This window comes from Condylura cristata, unplaced genomic scaffold, assembly GCF_000260355.1.
Source record: "Condylura cristata isolate star-nosed mole 26May11 unplaced genomic scaffold, ConCri1.0 scaffold00034, whole genome shotgun sequence".
NCBI classification, from domain to species: Eukaryota; Metazoa; Chordata; class Mammalia; order Eulipotyphla; family Talpidae; genus Condylura; species Condylura cristata.
In genome coordinates this window covers 13,329,525-13,345,114 of record NW_004567135.1, presented here as the reverse complement: position 1 = coordinate 13,345,114, position 15,590 = coordinate 13,329,525, and the positions used below count along the sequence as shown (strand labels likewise).

The 15,590-nt window shown below is 55.6% G+C and overlaps 1 protein-coding gene and 1 long non-coding RNA gene across 3 annotated transcripts in view; one reads left to right on the top strand and one right to left on the bottom strand.

The window, feature by feature from the left end:
* The window catches only part of LOC101636163 (von Willebrand factor), a 104,412-nt gene that overhangs the window by 28,005 nt on the left and 60,817 nt on the right, over positions 1–15,590 (top strand). Inside the window, exons 8-14 of one of the 2 annotated variants that reach the window (XM_012732432.1) lie at positions 323–445; positions 1,206–1,317; positions 2,213–2,259; positions 9,688–9,824; positions 10,224–10,362; positions 11,302–11,402; positions 15,199–15,394. In XM_012732432.1, the coding sequence (XP_012587886.1) occupies positions 323–445; positions 1,206–1,317; positions 2,213–2,259; positions 9,688–9,824; positions 10,224–10,362; positions 11,302–11,402; positions 15,199–15,394 (855 nt within the window). Of the gene's footprint in view, positions 1–322; positions 446–1,205; positions 1,318–2,212; positions 2,260–9,447; positions 9,455–9,687; positions 9,825–10,223; positions 10,363–11,301; positions 11,403–15,198; positions 15,395–15,590 lie in introns of those variants that run through there. The other variant, XM_012732433.1, reaches the window with a different exon arrangement.
* Positions 12,095–15,590, bottom strand: part of LOC105854351 — a 4,966-nt gene continuing 1,470 nt past the window's right edge. The window contains exons 2-3 of the long non-coding RNA XR_001146031.1: positions 12,475–13,761; positions 12,095–12,317 (exon numbers count right to left, since the gene is read on the bottom strand). This is a non-coding gene — a long non-coding RNA (uncharacterized LOC105854351). The remainder of the gene's footprint in view (positions 12,318–12,474; positions 13,762–15,590) is intronic.

Genomic DNA, 15,590 nt, shown 5'->3' with positions numbered 1-15,590 from the left:
TCTTAGTGCTGCGCTTTAACCTTCTGCGCCACCAGGGAGGGCCCCTGAGAGGCTTTTAGGTGGCAGGAACAGAGCAGAGAGGAGCAAAAGAATGTCCAGCTGTTCAGGGAGAGTTGATGGTCAAAAGAGGGTGGGTGGCCCTGGGCGACTGTTTAGCTTCGCCAGGGCCTTGCTGAATGGAAGACATCTTTCAGGGAAGGGCCGGCGGGCCGCGTCAGAGGGACCTGTGGTCTCTGGGCCCTGAGGGTGGCAGGGGGGAGCTCTCAACGGGGTGGGAGTCTCGGGTATAGGGATGGCGCTGGGGGGCTGTTTTCTCTCTCAGGTCCGGCCTGCCCCGCTGGCATGGACTACAAGGAGTGTGTGTCCCCGTGCCCCAGAACCTGCCAGAACCTGCATATCAGTGAGGCGTGTCAGGAGCAGTGCGTGGACGGCTGCAGCTGCCCTGGTAGTAAACTTCCCGCTTGATTGACAAACCCGAGACCTTGTGGCGCCCTCGGCTCCCGGAGCACACGAAGGCCACTGGTGTTTGCGCCTCGTGGCTGAAATCAGAGGCCTCTTATTTAGACTTTAAGTCTTTCCAGACTGCATTTCTATTCGTGCATTTCTATTCACATTTCCCGTTGTGCGGTTTCACGACAGCACATGCAGCTAGGAAAGCCGAAGGGGGTCTCACGCCCACAGGACTCTGTTTGGGGAGCCCGTGTCCCCCTTGGAACTGTGGTTTTGCTTTCTCAGAGAAGCCAGGGAGCTGGCCTGGGAGAGAGATATTTTGTGTTTCCTGGGTTGGCTACATCAGCTGAGCTTAAAAGAGCTGTGCACGAGCCTTGGGAATGACTTGGTGAACTTGGGTGAAAAGCCTGTTAGAGGCGCCAGTGAGCCCTCCACACTTAGACCCTAACTTTCCCCTTGGGGGGGGGGGACAAGGAGCAACCCCTCAGCTCCGTACACTCCTCTGCAGAATGAGATGTGGAACCTTCCCCGTCTCCTGTCTTTGGTGACAAGTAAACAGGAACCCCCTAGCGAAAGACCTTGGCGGTGGCTGCAGAGGAGATGGACAGTCCCCTCCCTCCAACATGACCTTGAGACACCTGTCACAGCTGGTTCCCTGGGCTACCGGGGGAAGGCCGGGCTGCGCTGCGGGGGGCTGGGCGGGGAGATGCCGCAGGGTGTCAGCTGAGTGTGTACCCTGATGCCCCTGGGCCCAGAGGGCCAGCTCCTGGATGATGGCCGCTGCGTGGAGAAAGCCGAGTGTCCCTGCGTGCACTCCGGGAGGCGCTACCCCCCCGGTGCCTCCCTCTCACAAGACTGCAACACCTGGTAAGTGGGGCTTCTCGGGCGCACCCCAGGGGCCGGGCAGGGGCTGCAGGGGTCGCACCTGGCGGGTAGAGAGATGGGAGGGGGCTGGTTTGGGGAAAGGGTGATGGTCAGTGATGGGACCGAGGTGCTCCTGGAGAGAGGGGTGTCAGGGAGGGAGGGCCCTGCATGCACCCAACTTCCTTCCAAATGCTGTTTTAATAAGTGAATCTCCCAAAGAGGGGCGCTAGCCATGCTTTTCTCTCCCTGTGTCCACTGAGCTGCTGGGTGCAAGGGGGCAGCTTTTCCTCGGGAGACTCACCCAGACCCGCCTTCCCTCCCTCCCTGCTTTCCACAGCTGGCAGGGGCCCAGTTCCAGCTCCCATCTGCTGAGCTCAAGGCATTTCTGCAAGAGGCTGGCTGTTCCTCTGGCTACCTGCACCTGCCCCTGCGTGCGGGGAAATAGCTCCCCCTTTCTTTGTCAGGCCTGGAGCCTTGACTGCTCTCCCTTCTTGGTTGCCTGCAAGGGCTCTCCTCCTGCTGCCCAGCGTTGTCTGGGTATTCGTGCTTCCCACAGCTTTCCCTTGTTCTCTTCCACCAACTGCATGTGTGTGTGTGTGTGTGTGTGTGTGTGTGTGTGTGTGTGTGTGACTGCTTACCACCTGGGTAGATTTTCAGGGACATTGGATCCCCTAGGTTTTTTGTTCTTTATCCCTTGTCAAGATTTCTCCCCCAAGATCCCCAAGAGTCCTTTATGGTCAGAGTCCAGTCCTGTACAACCTCACCAGGACCCCCCCACCCACAGGGCTCTTCTTCCAGGTCCTGTCCTTTGGGGCCTGTGATGTTTGCCATGAGCTCTACGTCAACTTGGCTCTTGTGTTTGCAGAGTTACCCAGGCCCTGTGCTTCTCTCCCAACAGCATTTGCCAAAAGAGCCAGTGGATCTGCAGCAACGAAGAGTGCCCAGGTAGGTGACCTTGGGTTCACCCCTCTTTCCTTGGCATGCAGGGGCGTGTCCTCCCTTACCGCCCACACACATCACGCACCACATCACACATCAAGGCAGGAAGCGGGCTGCGAGGGGCCCCTGGCCCCCCGGCCTCTCTCCCTGGCATGGGTCATGCCACTGTGCCAAGCCCCGCTGGGCCAGCAGAGGGAACCCTGGCGTGGCTGAGGGGGGAGAACACACCTGGGCAAAGGATTTGTTTTGTCCTTTCTCATTACCTGTTTGTTCAAGGGATTAAGTTCGAATGAGCTGTAAGAATGTAAGGTCATGTTTGACTAAACAAAAAGAATGGAAATTCTTTGGAAAAGTAAGAGGAAGAAGGGCTTGATGATTCATTAAGCTCTAAGTGAGAATTTTCTGGAATGTCTGATTTAACGACCTTGGTGTGAGTCAAAAGCTAGGAAATCAGGCCACCTGTTCCTGTCCTAGAAAATCTGCTTTGGAAAATTAGCCTTATGGTCTCTGCCCTTCATTTTCTCCTGTTTGGTTCCAGCTTTATTTACTATAAACTTTACCCATTTGAAACTCCCCTCTGCCTCACCCCTCAGTGACCCGGCCTTTTCTCTTGGTGGTTTTTCCCTTGGAGGTCTCTCGTGGGCTGTTTGCTGTGTGGAAGACACTGTGATAAACATTTTTTTAAAAAGATGTATTTATTTATGCATACAGAACTGGGGTGAAGGCCAGAAGTGTGGTGGATGAGAGGATTCACCGGAGACAGAGTGGGCAGCAGAACAGGCAGATGCACTGGAACACACTGCTGAGGGGAGCAGTGGGCGGGTCAGGAGAGGTCTGCTGTGCTATGTGGGTCAGCTCCCTGGTGGGGGATCGAACTCATACTACAGTGGCTTTGGAGAGCTTCATAATGCGGTGCTTTAACCCACTGCGCCACCAGGGAGAGCCTTGTGATAAATGTTTGTCACTGCAACCTAGGAAGCAGGTACAATTTATTCTTATTCTGCAAAAGAGGGAGCAGGCCCAGAGAGGTTGAGTAACAGGTTCAGAGTCACACAGCTGTTAAGAGACAAAAGGACTCAGACCACCACTGCCTCACTTCTGCTTTTGTTCTTCCCTTCACTCTCTCTCGATGCTGGTCCATACTTCTTAGGAGGGTCTCTGCTGTCCTTCATGAGCTTGGGAGTAGGCCCCCAGCTCTTTAAGAGTATACACTCTCAGCTCACTTTCTTGGTGGTCCCAAAATTTGTAAAGTGTGATAAAAAATGGCTAAGCCAACAGTCAGGTAACAGGCTCCCCTCCTCTGGGCCCCAAAAGGCCACATTGGCCTTGCCCGGCTGGCAGGGGTTGAACATGGGTGCCAGGCTTCTTACTTGGGATCTGTGGCCTTGGGTCACTTAGAACCTCAGCTAGTGCCCTTTATACCGGACAAATTCTAGAACTAGATGGAAAGTGGGCACTAGCGGTAGATCAATTAGTCTAGCCAAGGATGGCCAGTGAGGCAGTTTATCTTCTGTGTGGTTGTGAAAGGAAGCAGGAAGGACAAATACAGCTCTTATTTACCATAATCACACGCTGTGAAAGTCCCAAGGAGCCTTGTGAAAGATACAGGGCTACTGCAATTGACCTGTGAGAACCTTTTCATATCTAGATGATAAGCAATTAAGTATTTGTGACTAGGAATCTAGTTCATTGTGTTTTGTGAGATTGACTACCAGGTCAGGGATTCTTAATAACTGCTGTCTATAGGGAGGATGTTCCACCCATCCACCATCTGTCTAGCCAAACAGTCTTCCTCCCTCCCTCTCTCCTTCCCTTCCTCTCTTCGTCCCTTCTCCTTCCTCCCTTCCTTCCTCCTCGCCTCTCTCCCTCCCTCCCTCCCTCCCTCCCTTCCACCCACCCCTCCACCTGCCCATTCATCTCTTCAACAGTGAACACTCGCTGTGAACGTGATGGAAGGCCTCATCTGGGCAGACAATACAATCCGTGGTCTTCAGTGTAAAATGTGTAGGATAGCTTTGCTAAAGAAGCAAGGAGATTTCTTTCTTGCCTCGATGGGAAGATAACCAGTTTCAACTCTGCAGCACACTGAATGCTTTGATATCTTGCCAGTGAAACTACTAAGCTCTCGATCTGCACACAACAAAGCCTCTGACCGTTTTTTCCCTAGTTCTAGAGTTGATTGTTGACTCCCTCTTGTCTCCCAGTTACTCTATGCCTGGCTTCTATCTTTACCTTGCCACGATTCAGCTGGCAGTGGGACTATCTTATGCCCCTAGCATACCAGTTGCTGGTAGGGTTTCTGATGGGAAGATTCTGGAAGGGATTATGCTTGGCCTGCTGGTAAAGCAAGGAGCAGAGTGGGACTTCCCCAGAGCTGACATTGCAAGTCTCAGAAATAAGCTTTGGTTTATGGAAGCAAATAAGAGCGAGTTCATTTTCTATTACTCTGTAACAAATGACCTCCAAAGTTGGCAGTTTCAAACAACAAACATTTTTATTGTCAGGAATCTGGGCTTGTCTTAACTGGCCCAAGGGCTCTGGTGAAGTCACAGCTAGGTTACTGAATTAGGCTGCAGTCTTATCTGAAGGCCCCAATGGGGGTGAGGGGGGTCATTCTGAAGGTGACTCACATGATCCTTGGCCCCCCTCCTGGTGGCCCAAGGTGAGGAGACAGCCACAGCTGCCTCATGACATGGCAGCTGACTTCTGGAGTGAGTGGGCTCAGAGAGGGCGAGGGGGTCAGCCAAGACAGAAGCCAAGGTCTTCTAGACACAACACACTCAGATGCCTTCACAGTGGCAACCGTCACCCCTGCTTTGTTAAACCCACTGGAAACCAGTCTGCATGGCCAGTGCGCTCTCAAGGCGAGGGCACACCCAAGACACGCATCCAGGGGTAAGGGCTGGGGGCACCTCAGAGCCTGCCTCAGCTGCAGGCGCCATGAATAGGTGGTGGGAGGGGAGAGAATCCCCCGCAGAGCAGCGGCCTACGCGCGGCTCCCTTAGACAGGCGCTACTCTTTGCACTCTCTGCTTCCTGTTAGGAATTAGGGCACCCCAGCCAAAGCGTGGGTTTGCCCTACAGAATTTCCCTTCTGTACCCCTGAACCTCTGCATGCCCAGAGAGGTTCTGTTAATTTTGTTTTCACGGAATCTCAGGCGTTTGGCTGGGGTCAGTGTGCTGAGGACATTATCAGGGGCTGTTCTGCAAACAAACAAAGCTTGGGTCGTAGACTCTCAAATTCCTGATGGAGGAAGGAGTGTGGTCCTTTTCTGGAGCTGGGAAGCTTCCAGGGCAGGGCCTTTGATTTGGGGAAGATAGCGTTGATCTGGGCTGGGGGCGCTGGCCTCGGGCAGCCTGGTTGAAATTCCAGTTCCCACACTTGTTAGTTGGGTGACTTTTGGCAAGCTGCTCAATCATTTGCAGCCTCAGTTTCCTAATCTGTAAAATAGGGGTAATTACAGCAGCTTCCCACCCCCGGCTGTTGTTACCCAACACCAGCAAACACTCTGGACAGGAGCTGCTTCAACCTCACAGCACACTGCTGCTTTGCCAAACTGGGCTGCGGAGGGCTGAGACGGGCAGGCCCCCAGGAGCCTGGATTGGGGGGGCCCTGTGTGGGTGGTGTGGCTGGGCTGGGGGCTAGGAGCCTGTCCCTGGGGCTTGGCAGTGTGGCAGGGGCAGGTGAGGCCTTAGCATAACTTACTCTTTGGTTTGGGTTACTTTCTGATGCATTAGAACACACCTGTGTAATTCAAACTTGGGATCTAAGCTGTCTGTTCTGAAGCCTTTGGGAAGGAAGGAACCTTCTTCCCTGGCTAGCGAAGACAGCTGTGAGTAAGCCAAGGCCAGAGAGTCTGCATTGCTGCGGCCTGAACACACCCAGGGGAAGCGACTCCCCTAAGCGCCAGTGGCCTGCTTGGGCCGTGTTGGGGTTCAGGAGCCACCACAGACCTCCCGCAGGCCATCACCCTTCAGAACCAGAGTTTCCTCTGCTCAGTCTCTGCGTCCAGGCCCAGAAGAACCTACCTGTACCTGAGGACATTTGTGTCCAGCATCAGGGTGGCCTGACGCTTAGCCCTAAGGCACTCAGACTGCAAGAGGCAGTGTTGGGACTCTGGAACCATACAGAAATGCCCGTGCACCCTGGTATCAGTCATATGGTGGTCCCCTGTGCTGCCCCAGCCGAACAGCATTTAACTAACAGCATCTAAAGATGCCGGTCGCCTATGTTAGCAACAAAGAGTACTTACATTGAAGTTATGCACATTGTTTTATTAGACATAAGGCTACTGGTAACACTTACTACTCAACAGCATAAACATAATCTTTACATGTTCTGGGAAGCCGAACATGTAGGTGGCTTGTTTTATTGTGACACTGGCTTTCGGACGTGGTCTGGAATGGTCTGGACTGTCTCTGAGGTTGAGTGTACTGTGGGATCTCAGGCGAGTTTAATGTCTCTGTCAAGTGGGGGTAGGGAGGCCCCCCTCACAGACAGAGAGGTGCCCACACAGCTCTCAGAACCCCCCTGGCACATCGGGCTGAGACTATAATCTGATTGTGGGCTGGGTGCAGGCTTCCTGACAGTCTGCTTGGCGGAAGTCTGAGTTACTTTGCCAAAGGCCTATGGGCTGGCCTTCCTGAAGGCCGAGAGGGAGGGGTGGGCACAAAGATCCGAGTGGAGCAGCCGCCCAGAAGGCTTGCTTGGCACAAACGACAGTGTGTTTCAGAGAGGTGATGTGTCTCTATAGGATGGGAGCATTTTTGTTCTCTCTGCCCACGAGCAAAGCTCTTTATTCGTATGGCAGTGGCTTCCTTTTATGCATTTTCACCCATTCCTACTGATGCACTGTCTGCCTGCTCTGTCTGCTGGCTTGCCAGGAGCTGCCCTTTGCTCACTGACCTCTGACCGGCTGTGGCCTGCACTGGGCGGCCAAGGGCTAGAGTGGCAGCTTGCCGGTCCTCATTCCTGGCCCCCTTTCCTAGCACCTCCGTCCTCAGCTGGGCCAAGGAGGTACGCTACATACAGTTCTGAGTCTCAAGAAATTTCGGAACACCATGGGGCCCTGCAGGAGTTCAGATGGGAGGATTCGACTCCAGGCCTGAATGCTTTGCTTGGGAATGTTTGCTCATTTTTTCCTTGACCCCTGTCCAAGATAGTGGAAGCCCAACTTCGTGCTCAGATAAGAGAACAAGGGTGAAGGACGATAGGGGAATGGATTCCTGCCTATTTTACGGCCATGGGTCAAGGCCTTTGACGCAAACGGTGGTATCACTCTGAGACTGATGGTGGCTTCTGAAAAGTGACCATTTACAAAGGTTTCTGGTGACCTCGGGGGATTTGGATTCCAACTGAAGACAACCAGCTGGGCCACCTTGTCCCCCTCATTGCTGGCTCTGCCTTGACTTCCACGGCCAGCGACCCTCATGCACGATCTAATCCTACTCAACACCGACACCAAATGTGTGGTCTCCCATCAGCCCAACAGCTGCGCTTTGGGTCTGAGACTCAGCCCTGGAGCTGAAGCAGACCCACAGGCTCAAGGCTCAGCGTTGCCCCCAGGACCACCCCCACTTCACATGTCACCCAGCCCCTGCCTGTAGAAGTTAGCTACCTTGGCTTCCCATAACTCCTCAGGCTTGCTGACTTGCTAGAACGGCTCTCACAGAACCCTGTTCTTGCTGTTACTGGCTGGGTACCAAGGGCTACATGTGACTATACAGAGGAGGATGGACAGGGCAAGTCCACCGAGCACAGGAGTATGTCCCTGTGGAGTTGGGGTACTGGCATGTGGATGTGCTCCCTGACATAGAAGGTCTCAGAAGCTTGTTGTGCAGGGGCTTTAATGGAGGATTCGTCATGTAGGCATGATTGATTATTAACTTTCCAGTCCTTCTCTCCTCCCAGGAGGTAGGGTTTGGGGTTGACAGTCCCAGCTGTCTAATCATGCCTGACGATAGTCCTCCCTCCCCAAAGTTATCTGGGGGCATAAGTCGCGTCAGTCAGTAGGACATCCCAAGCCTTTGTGGAGCTCTGTGTTAGGAGCAAAAATACAGGAGGTGCTGTTGATGGCAGTGACCCAGGGACCCCCTAGTTTCTCCTATCTTTTCTGGCCGCTGCTGTCCTGGCGTGCTAAGAGGGGTCCACTGCCCCGGGCCCAGGCTCCTCACCCCCACCCCCTACTTTCCAACACATAACATGGGCGGCCGTGCCTTCCAGTGATGTGGCAGGCAGCGGGGCTTGGCTTTGACAGATGGGCAGCTGGAATCTCCCGATGACCTTTGGGGCACCCCTCACCCAGCAACTGTGTAGCAGGAGCCTCCATGAACCCCTGGAGATGGGCCCACATGGGGTCTGCTCTAGGATGCTCTTGGGGGAAACCTCAGGTTTAGACAAGATTCATATGCTGGGGATCACGTGATTGTTGCTGGGTGGTCAAGAGGAAAGGCGGCCCCATGCTTTATGGAACGGACATGCTACGAGTGTGTGCTTATTTTTCTATAGAGTAGAAGGCAAAGATGAGAGGAAATACATAAAGAGAGTTTGGGAAGGGATCCAGATGCCTGGTTCAGCTTCAATGGGCCCTTTGTTGCAGTGAAATGGGGTTGCCCTGAGCTTGGGTGGGGGGATGGGGAATCACTGGAGATGCTGGCAGGGACCCCCCTGTGCAGGGCTTCCCAGGACAAGTGATAGCGACTCTGAGATGCACTGGGCCAGCACAGGGGCCTGGGGTGGGCTGGGGCATGAGGTAGAGGGCTTTGAGTTGCAGGGAGACGAAGGGGAATCCTCGCCCCACCCACGGACATGTCAGCCTGGCCTGGGGAGCTGGCTGGGTGGTGGTGAGATCATGGGCAGATCGCCTCCTGGCCCCCCATTGGCCTGGGCTGAAGTCACGCGTGGATTTGCCCATGAGGAGGCCTTAGAGCCGCCCCAAAGCCCCGGGGGAAGGGAGGGGTCCTGGTCGCTGCACTGTTGAACTCTGAAGGTGCCCGCCTGGCCCGTCCTCATTGCCCCTCCCGGCTGCCCTTCATGCCCTCAGGCCTTTAGGAGCTCTCCCAGTGGGTCTGTGATCCCAGCGGCCATGCCCGATGGACCTAGCCCTGGGGTGCACTGAGGTGCCCCACGCGAGGTGGCTTTGGGCAAGGACAAATGGATGTGTGGGTTCCAGCCCCCCTCACTGCTAACTGAGCTTCCTTTAGTAAGTGACCCCTCCAGAGTGAGGCATGAAATCGAGGAGCCAGTACTGACCTCTGAGGGCTGACAGCTAGGCCCGACGTGGGGTCCCCCTGAAGAGTTCATATAAACTGGTGTGGGAGAGAAGGTCTGAGGGGTGTCAGTACTTGGTGTCAGGGTTTGGTCCCCCGCTGCTGCTTGGAGACTCTCCGCCGCCCCCACCAGCTCTCCATTCTGCCCCTCTTTGTGTCCCTCCAGGGGAGTGTCTCGTCACAGGGCAGTCCCACTTCAAGAGCTTTGACAACAGGTACTTCACCTTCAGCGGGGTCTGCCAGTACCTGCTGGCCCGGGACTGCCAGGACCACACCTTCTCCATCGTCATAGAGACTGTCCAGGTGAGCGCTGTGGGAGGCAGGGCAGGGGCGGCCATGGGAAGGGGCCTGTCTCCTTGATGGAGCCCCAGCGACGTCTGGGGGCTCTGCTTTTCCCCAGAGAACAGAATGAAGGTCCACAGGGGCCTCTTGCAGAGCCAGACCCCCAATTTGTTTGGAAAAAATAGGTCTAAGGGACAAGCAGACGAGCCAGAGGCCTAGAATTCCTTAGAAGGGACCAGGCCGGGATGGGAGGGGACGCAGGAGCCTCGGAAGCTGGGCAGGGTTGGGGTTGGACAGCGGAGGGGCGTCTTTGCTTGCGTGGGAGCTCGCCACAGTCTGTCTGGGGTTGGGGTCCTTCTCTGAGTAAATGGTGGTGGGCTGGTGGGGTGTGGTGACCTCACCGCCTGCCCCCCTCGCCAGTGTGCGGACGGCCCCGACGCTGTCTGCATCCGTTCGGTCTCCGTGCGCCTGCCCGGCCTGCACAGTGGCCTTGTGAAGCTGAAGCATGGGGGCGGAGTCTCCGTGGGTGGCCAGGATGTGCAGCTCCCACTTCTACAAGGTGGGTTCCCTCCTCCCTCCACCCCTGCCCCGTGGAATGAGGGGGAACGATCTCTGGGGGCAGGGTGGGTATCCGCAAGGTGGGTCCCTCCCGGGAAGGGGGGCTCGTGGAGAAGGAAGAGGAAGCCGACTGGATGCCCAGCGAGGATGGATGGAGGAAGCTGCTCCAGGCCCAGGAGAGAGCACAGAGGGAAAAGGGAGCCGAGGGTGTTTACACTTGACTTGAGCCAAGGGGAACCGAGGGGAAGCAGGGTGGTTCTGGTTCTGCTTTGAGATGGGAAAGAGCAGAGGTCGAAGCCGAGAGGCTGGGTCAGACCAGAGGATCTGGAGCAAAGCCGGGTGACCTGTGACCTGTCCACTGTCATTGCCAGTGTAGCAAATCCCCACCTGGACCTCCCCAAGTGACCACTCCCCTCCCACAACCACGGTCCCCCAAACCATGAGCAGGAGCCGGTGCTCTTGGGTAAGTGGGCACACAGAGGTCCCTGTGGGCAAGGGGACCCCCTAGCCCTCCTCCAGCAAGAACTGCGGTTTTCAGCTTTGCACTCTGCACTGCTCAGCTGAGATGACTTTGGAGCTGCCTGTCCCAGCGCAGGGTCTGGAATACCTGGGCCTTGGCTTGGGTGGGAAGCAGATCCCTTGGTTCAGGGCCCTTGCCCCAGAGAAGGATGCAAGAGCTTGTAGTGCCCTCTTGAGGCCTTCAGGGGAATGGCAAGCATGGAGCCAGCCACTTCTTAGGGAGCCTGTGGGAAGAGCCCCCCAACCCGACCCCCGCCTGGTCATTCTTCTTCCTGAGACTCTCTTAAGCCTGATGGACATTCCCATCTGCTACCTGATTTGTCATTGCTACCTTCCTCCTACTCCCCCCGGAGGAGACATCAGCCTGACAACACCCTGCCTCTCCCCTCTCAGCCTAAGTCCTGCTTCCCCTGGGTTCCAGGTGATCTCCGCATCCAGCACACCATGAAGGCCTCCGTGCGCCTCAGCTATGGGGAGGACCTTCAGATGGACTGGGACGGCCGCGGGGAGCTGCTGGTGAAGGTAGGTCCCCCCTGGAGCAAGGCCTCCCTGCCGGACCCTGACAAAGTGGCCCTTGTTCTCCGCCCTGGGCAGAATGACTGTGTGTGGTGGGAGAGGAATTCCTTTCTCCCAGGCCCAACACCCCCAGAGTGAGGAACAGACCTTTCTTGTTTACAAGAGGCTGGTTTTTGCTGCCTGGACAGCCCTTGTTTGTCCTGGGGGCTCTCACTTGTGGGGTTTTGGTAACCCACGAACCCACAAACTGGGCTGTTCCTACAGGGAAGACTTGATGCCAGTGTCAGCGCAGCTGGGGAGCAGGGGATATCCCTCGGGTGTCCCTGTGCTCTGCAGCCTGCTGCCTTGAAAGGGGTGCATCCCCCTCTCGGTCCTTGGGGCTCTGTGGTTCTAGAGTCACATTGGGTTAGCAATCCAGATATTCCACAGGACTTCTCTGGAAGTTTCCCTAGCAGCTATGATTGTTCCTACTTTATAAATGAAGCAAGAAAACTGGGGTATGCCCAGCCTGACCCACCCAGTGGGGGGTAGAGCCAGCACCCACTCTCTCTCTGCTCAGTGTCCTAGCCGCATGCTCCCCACTTGTTGTTTTTGGATGCCTCTTAAAGACGACCGAGGACTGCGAGATCTTTTCTGAAGCTTCTTTTTATCAGTATTTATTACATTATAAATTAAATCAGGATGCATTTAAACTGTGCTTATGCATGCATTTAAAGTAGCAATAATAAATCCACTCTGTGTTAATGTAAAAAGAACTATTTTCTAAAACAAAAATAAACAGGGAGAAGACATTGTTTTGTCTTTCTGCAAGTTCCTTTCCCACTGGCTTGATAGAAGACAGCTGGGCTCTCCTACCCACTGCTGTTACTCTTTTGCAATATGACAAGTCATGTCATCGGTGGAACACTCCACTGCTCGCTTCTAAGAGAACAAGGGGGAGAAAGCCAAGGGGTGACTTCAAATTATGATGAAAATTATTTTGCCTTTGAGGACCCCTTGAAAGGGCCTCAGGGACCCCACACGGGTCCCAACACCATACTTTGAAGCCCGCAGCCCTGCGTCATTCCCAGGGCCCTACCTGGGTCCTTGGGTCCCTGCTTCCACAGGCCTTGGCTTGGCCTTGAGCAAGAGCTCCCCACCACCATGTTTGTCCCTGGGAGTCCAAGTTCATGACTTTAAAAGATATGACCAGAGATTGCAGAGCTGGGAGATCTCATCAACCCTTCCTTTATGTTGGAAATAAAGAGCCATCATTTCTGGACAAGAAGGTCGCTTGGCCTGGCTTACGGTCATCTGCTGAGAGCAAGACCAGAGTTCAGTCCCCTGATCCCTACGGAGCATTGACCCTGCACCCCATCTTCGAGGGGGGCTGCTCCCTGGTAGCCATCCCACTTTCTCAGCCACTTCCACCTTGAGGGCAGGGGGCTGTGGTCTGAAGGGGGTCTCCCCGAGGTCAGCAGGCATCACAGGCTGGGTGCTGCTTCTCCACGGGTCTCTGTCCCTTCTCTTCTGAGGAGGGATTTGTTCCCATGGGGATGGAAGGCAGGGTTCTTACTGGGGTGGGTTTGGGGCAGTTTCTCAGGATTCAGGTTGGGGCAGAGACCCCGTGGCCTGTGGGGCACCCTGTGTTTTGGGCTGGAGGGCAAAGAGGGCCCTTCAAAAGGGGCTAGAGGTGGTGCTCATCACACTGCTGGCTGCCAGGGCTCGCAGGGCCCACAGGGTGCTGGAGGCTGGACACCTGGGGGGGGGCAGGCTGAGAGCATTCAGCAGAGGAGACGGGTAGGGAGGGGGTGAATGTCCCTGAGTCCCCCAACCCTGGAGTGATGGACAGAGGCCCCATCTTTGGGGCTGGCAGTCCACTGCAATTTGAGGTTTATTTGAGTAGCAAGTATGCCATCCAGCTTCCCGGATCTGGATCTAGGGATCACAGAGGTCATGGCCAGCTGCACCCAGCATGTCACCCTTGAGCCCCTGGGCCGGCTTACCCCTGCCACAGCCAGAGGGATGGACGGAAGAAGGGAGAGTGGGAGACGTTGGAAATGGAAGGTCTGGTGGGTTGAACCAGAGGCACCTTAGGGGGGCATGAGTGTGTTCAGGGTCTCAGAAGGAAAGAGAAGATGCTGCAGCGTGGGGTGGGCGAGGAGACGGATACTCATCACTTGTCACCTTCTCGGGGGTGGCCTCGACTGTTGGCGCTGTCTTTCAGCTGCTTCCAGGGACCCCCAAGCACTCCAAACCAATTCAGTTACGTGTTCGACCATTTGTCCATTGGATGGCTATTTATTGAATGCCTGCCTTTTGAGAGGCTGCGTCTGTGATGGTGAAAGAAAACAGACACTCATCCTTGTCTCATTTGGTTTAGGTCCTAGTGGGAGGAGACAGACAATAAGGAAAACAAGTCAATGATGTCACTCATGAGAAGGGGACAAACCCTGGGGACACAAATATAACAAAGAGGGGGGCAGGAGGTCCCAGCGTGGGGGATTTGCTTTAAACGAGGGACCCCAGAGAGGGAGGGCTTTGCTGCTCAGGGAGGCCACACTCGATGTTTACTTATTTTAAAGAATTATTTATTTATGCATATAAGGACTGGGGTACAGACCAGAGTTGCGGGGGGGGGGGTGAGAGGACTCACCAGAGACAGTGGGGAGCAGAACAGGCAGATGGACTGAAACACTGCTGAGGGGAGCAACAGGTGAGACAGGAGAGATCTGTTGCATCATGTGGGTCAGCTCCTTGGCCAGGAATTGAACTCGCACTGCAGTGACCGTGGCCAGCTTCCCAGTTGCACCACCAGGGAGGGCCTCGCACTCCATATTTATGCAGGGAACTGAGAAACTTTACTCCATCCTCCTTATTAATGACATTTACTTGGGTACATTTTCTATGGGTCCAGGACCTTCCACTAATTGTTCAGTCTGGGTCTTGTTAAGTCGGAGCTGGGCATGAAGGGGCTCTCAGAGATGACCCTGTGGGTGGAGGCCTGGCTCGGGAGGGCTGAGCAGGGGTGACCTGCCATTGCCTGGGCTCAGCAATGACACAGGTGAGTGGGGTCTGGGCTCTCAGGCCTCAGCCCCAGAGTTGACCAGAGAAGGCAGCAGCGCCTCCGACTGTTCATGTGGGGTGAGGGGGCTCACCCCCCACCAAAGTCTGAAAATGCACGCTGGCAGTGAATGCGGAGGCCTGGAGTTGGACCCTCCTCTTCACCCCCACATTGTGACTCCCAGGCCCTGCAGTGATGCAGGTGGCGGAGTTAACTCCTGGCTGTCAGGAGCGCTTGTGTCTTGTCACCCGAGGGAGGTGTGAGGCTCAGCGCAGGACAGGACCGGCTCAGCCTGCCTGTCCTTGAGTGGCTGGCAGAAGGGCTTCATAAAGGGCGGGCACTTGCACCTGAGTGCTGGGGGCGAAGGCCCACACGGGAGTCCCTGACCGGTGTGGACTGGGCCCAGCCTGGCTGTCCAGGCTTAGGTGAGGCCACTCTGGGCTCAGTGTCTCCATCTTTCCACGACTAGGTCATTAGATCATGGGATCGCTAGATCATGCCCACAATCCCTTTGTGGACCTGGCCTCGGAGTTTCAGGGTGGAAGTGCCAGGAGTTGGGGGGCTGGAAGTGGGGGTGCTCCCCAGACCTTTAGTTTGGGTTTGCCTTCTGCCGCCTTGGCCTCAGCTGGAGCTTACGCCATTCATATTCATTTTTCACCCTGGGAGCCTTGTTGATTAGAAGCTTCTCACTAGGGAAAGAAGCTGTTGCCACTCCGGGCGGGCAGCGCAGTGGCTCTAGGTGGCCCCCTCTCCCGGCAGCTGACCCCTGTGTACGCCGGGAGGACCTGCGGCCTCTGCGGGAATTATAATGGCAACAGGGGCGACGACTTCCTGACCCCCGCCGGCCTGGTGGAGCCCCAGGTGGAGGACTTCGGGAATGCCTGGAAGCTGCTGGGGGACTGCCCCGACCTGCAGAAACAGCCCAGCGACCCCTGCAGCGTGAACCCTCGCCAGAGTATGTGGGGGGTGGGGGTGGGAGGATGGGGGTGAGAAAGAGGGGGGAAAGGGTGGTGCTTTGTTTTCACCAGGAACCTTTGATGATCTACTTCTGGATCACTTACTCTTCAAAGTATTTGGGGTGCACCCTGGAGGGCCCCAATCTTGAGGCCCAAAAGAATGAAGCATAGGTCTCGTCCCTGGGCCACAGCCCT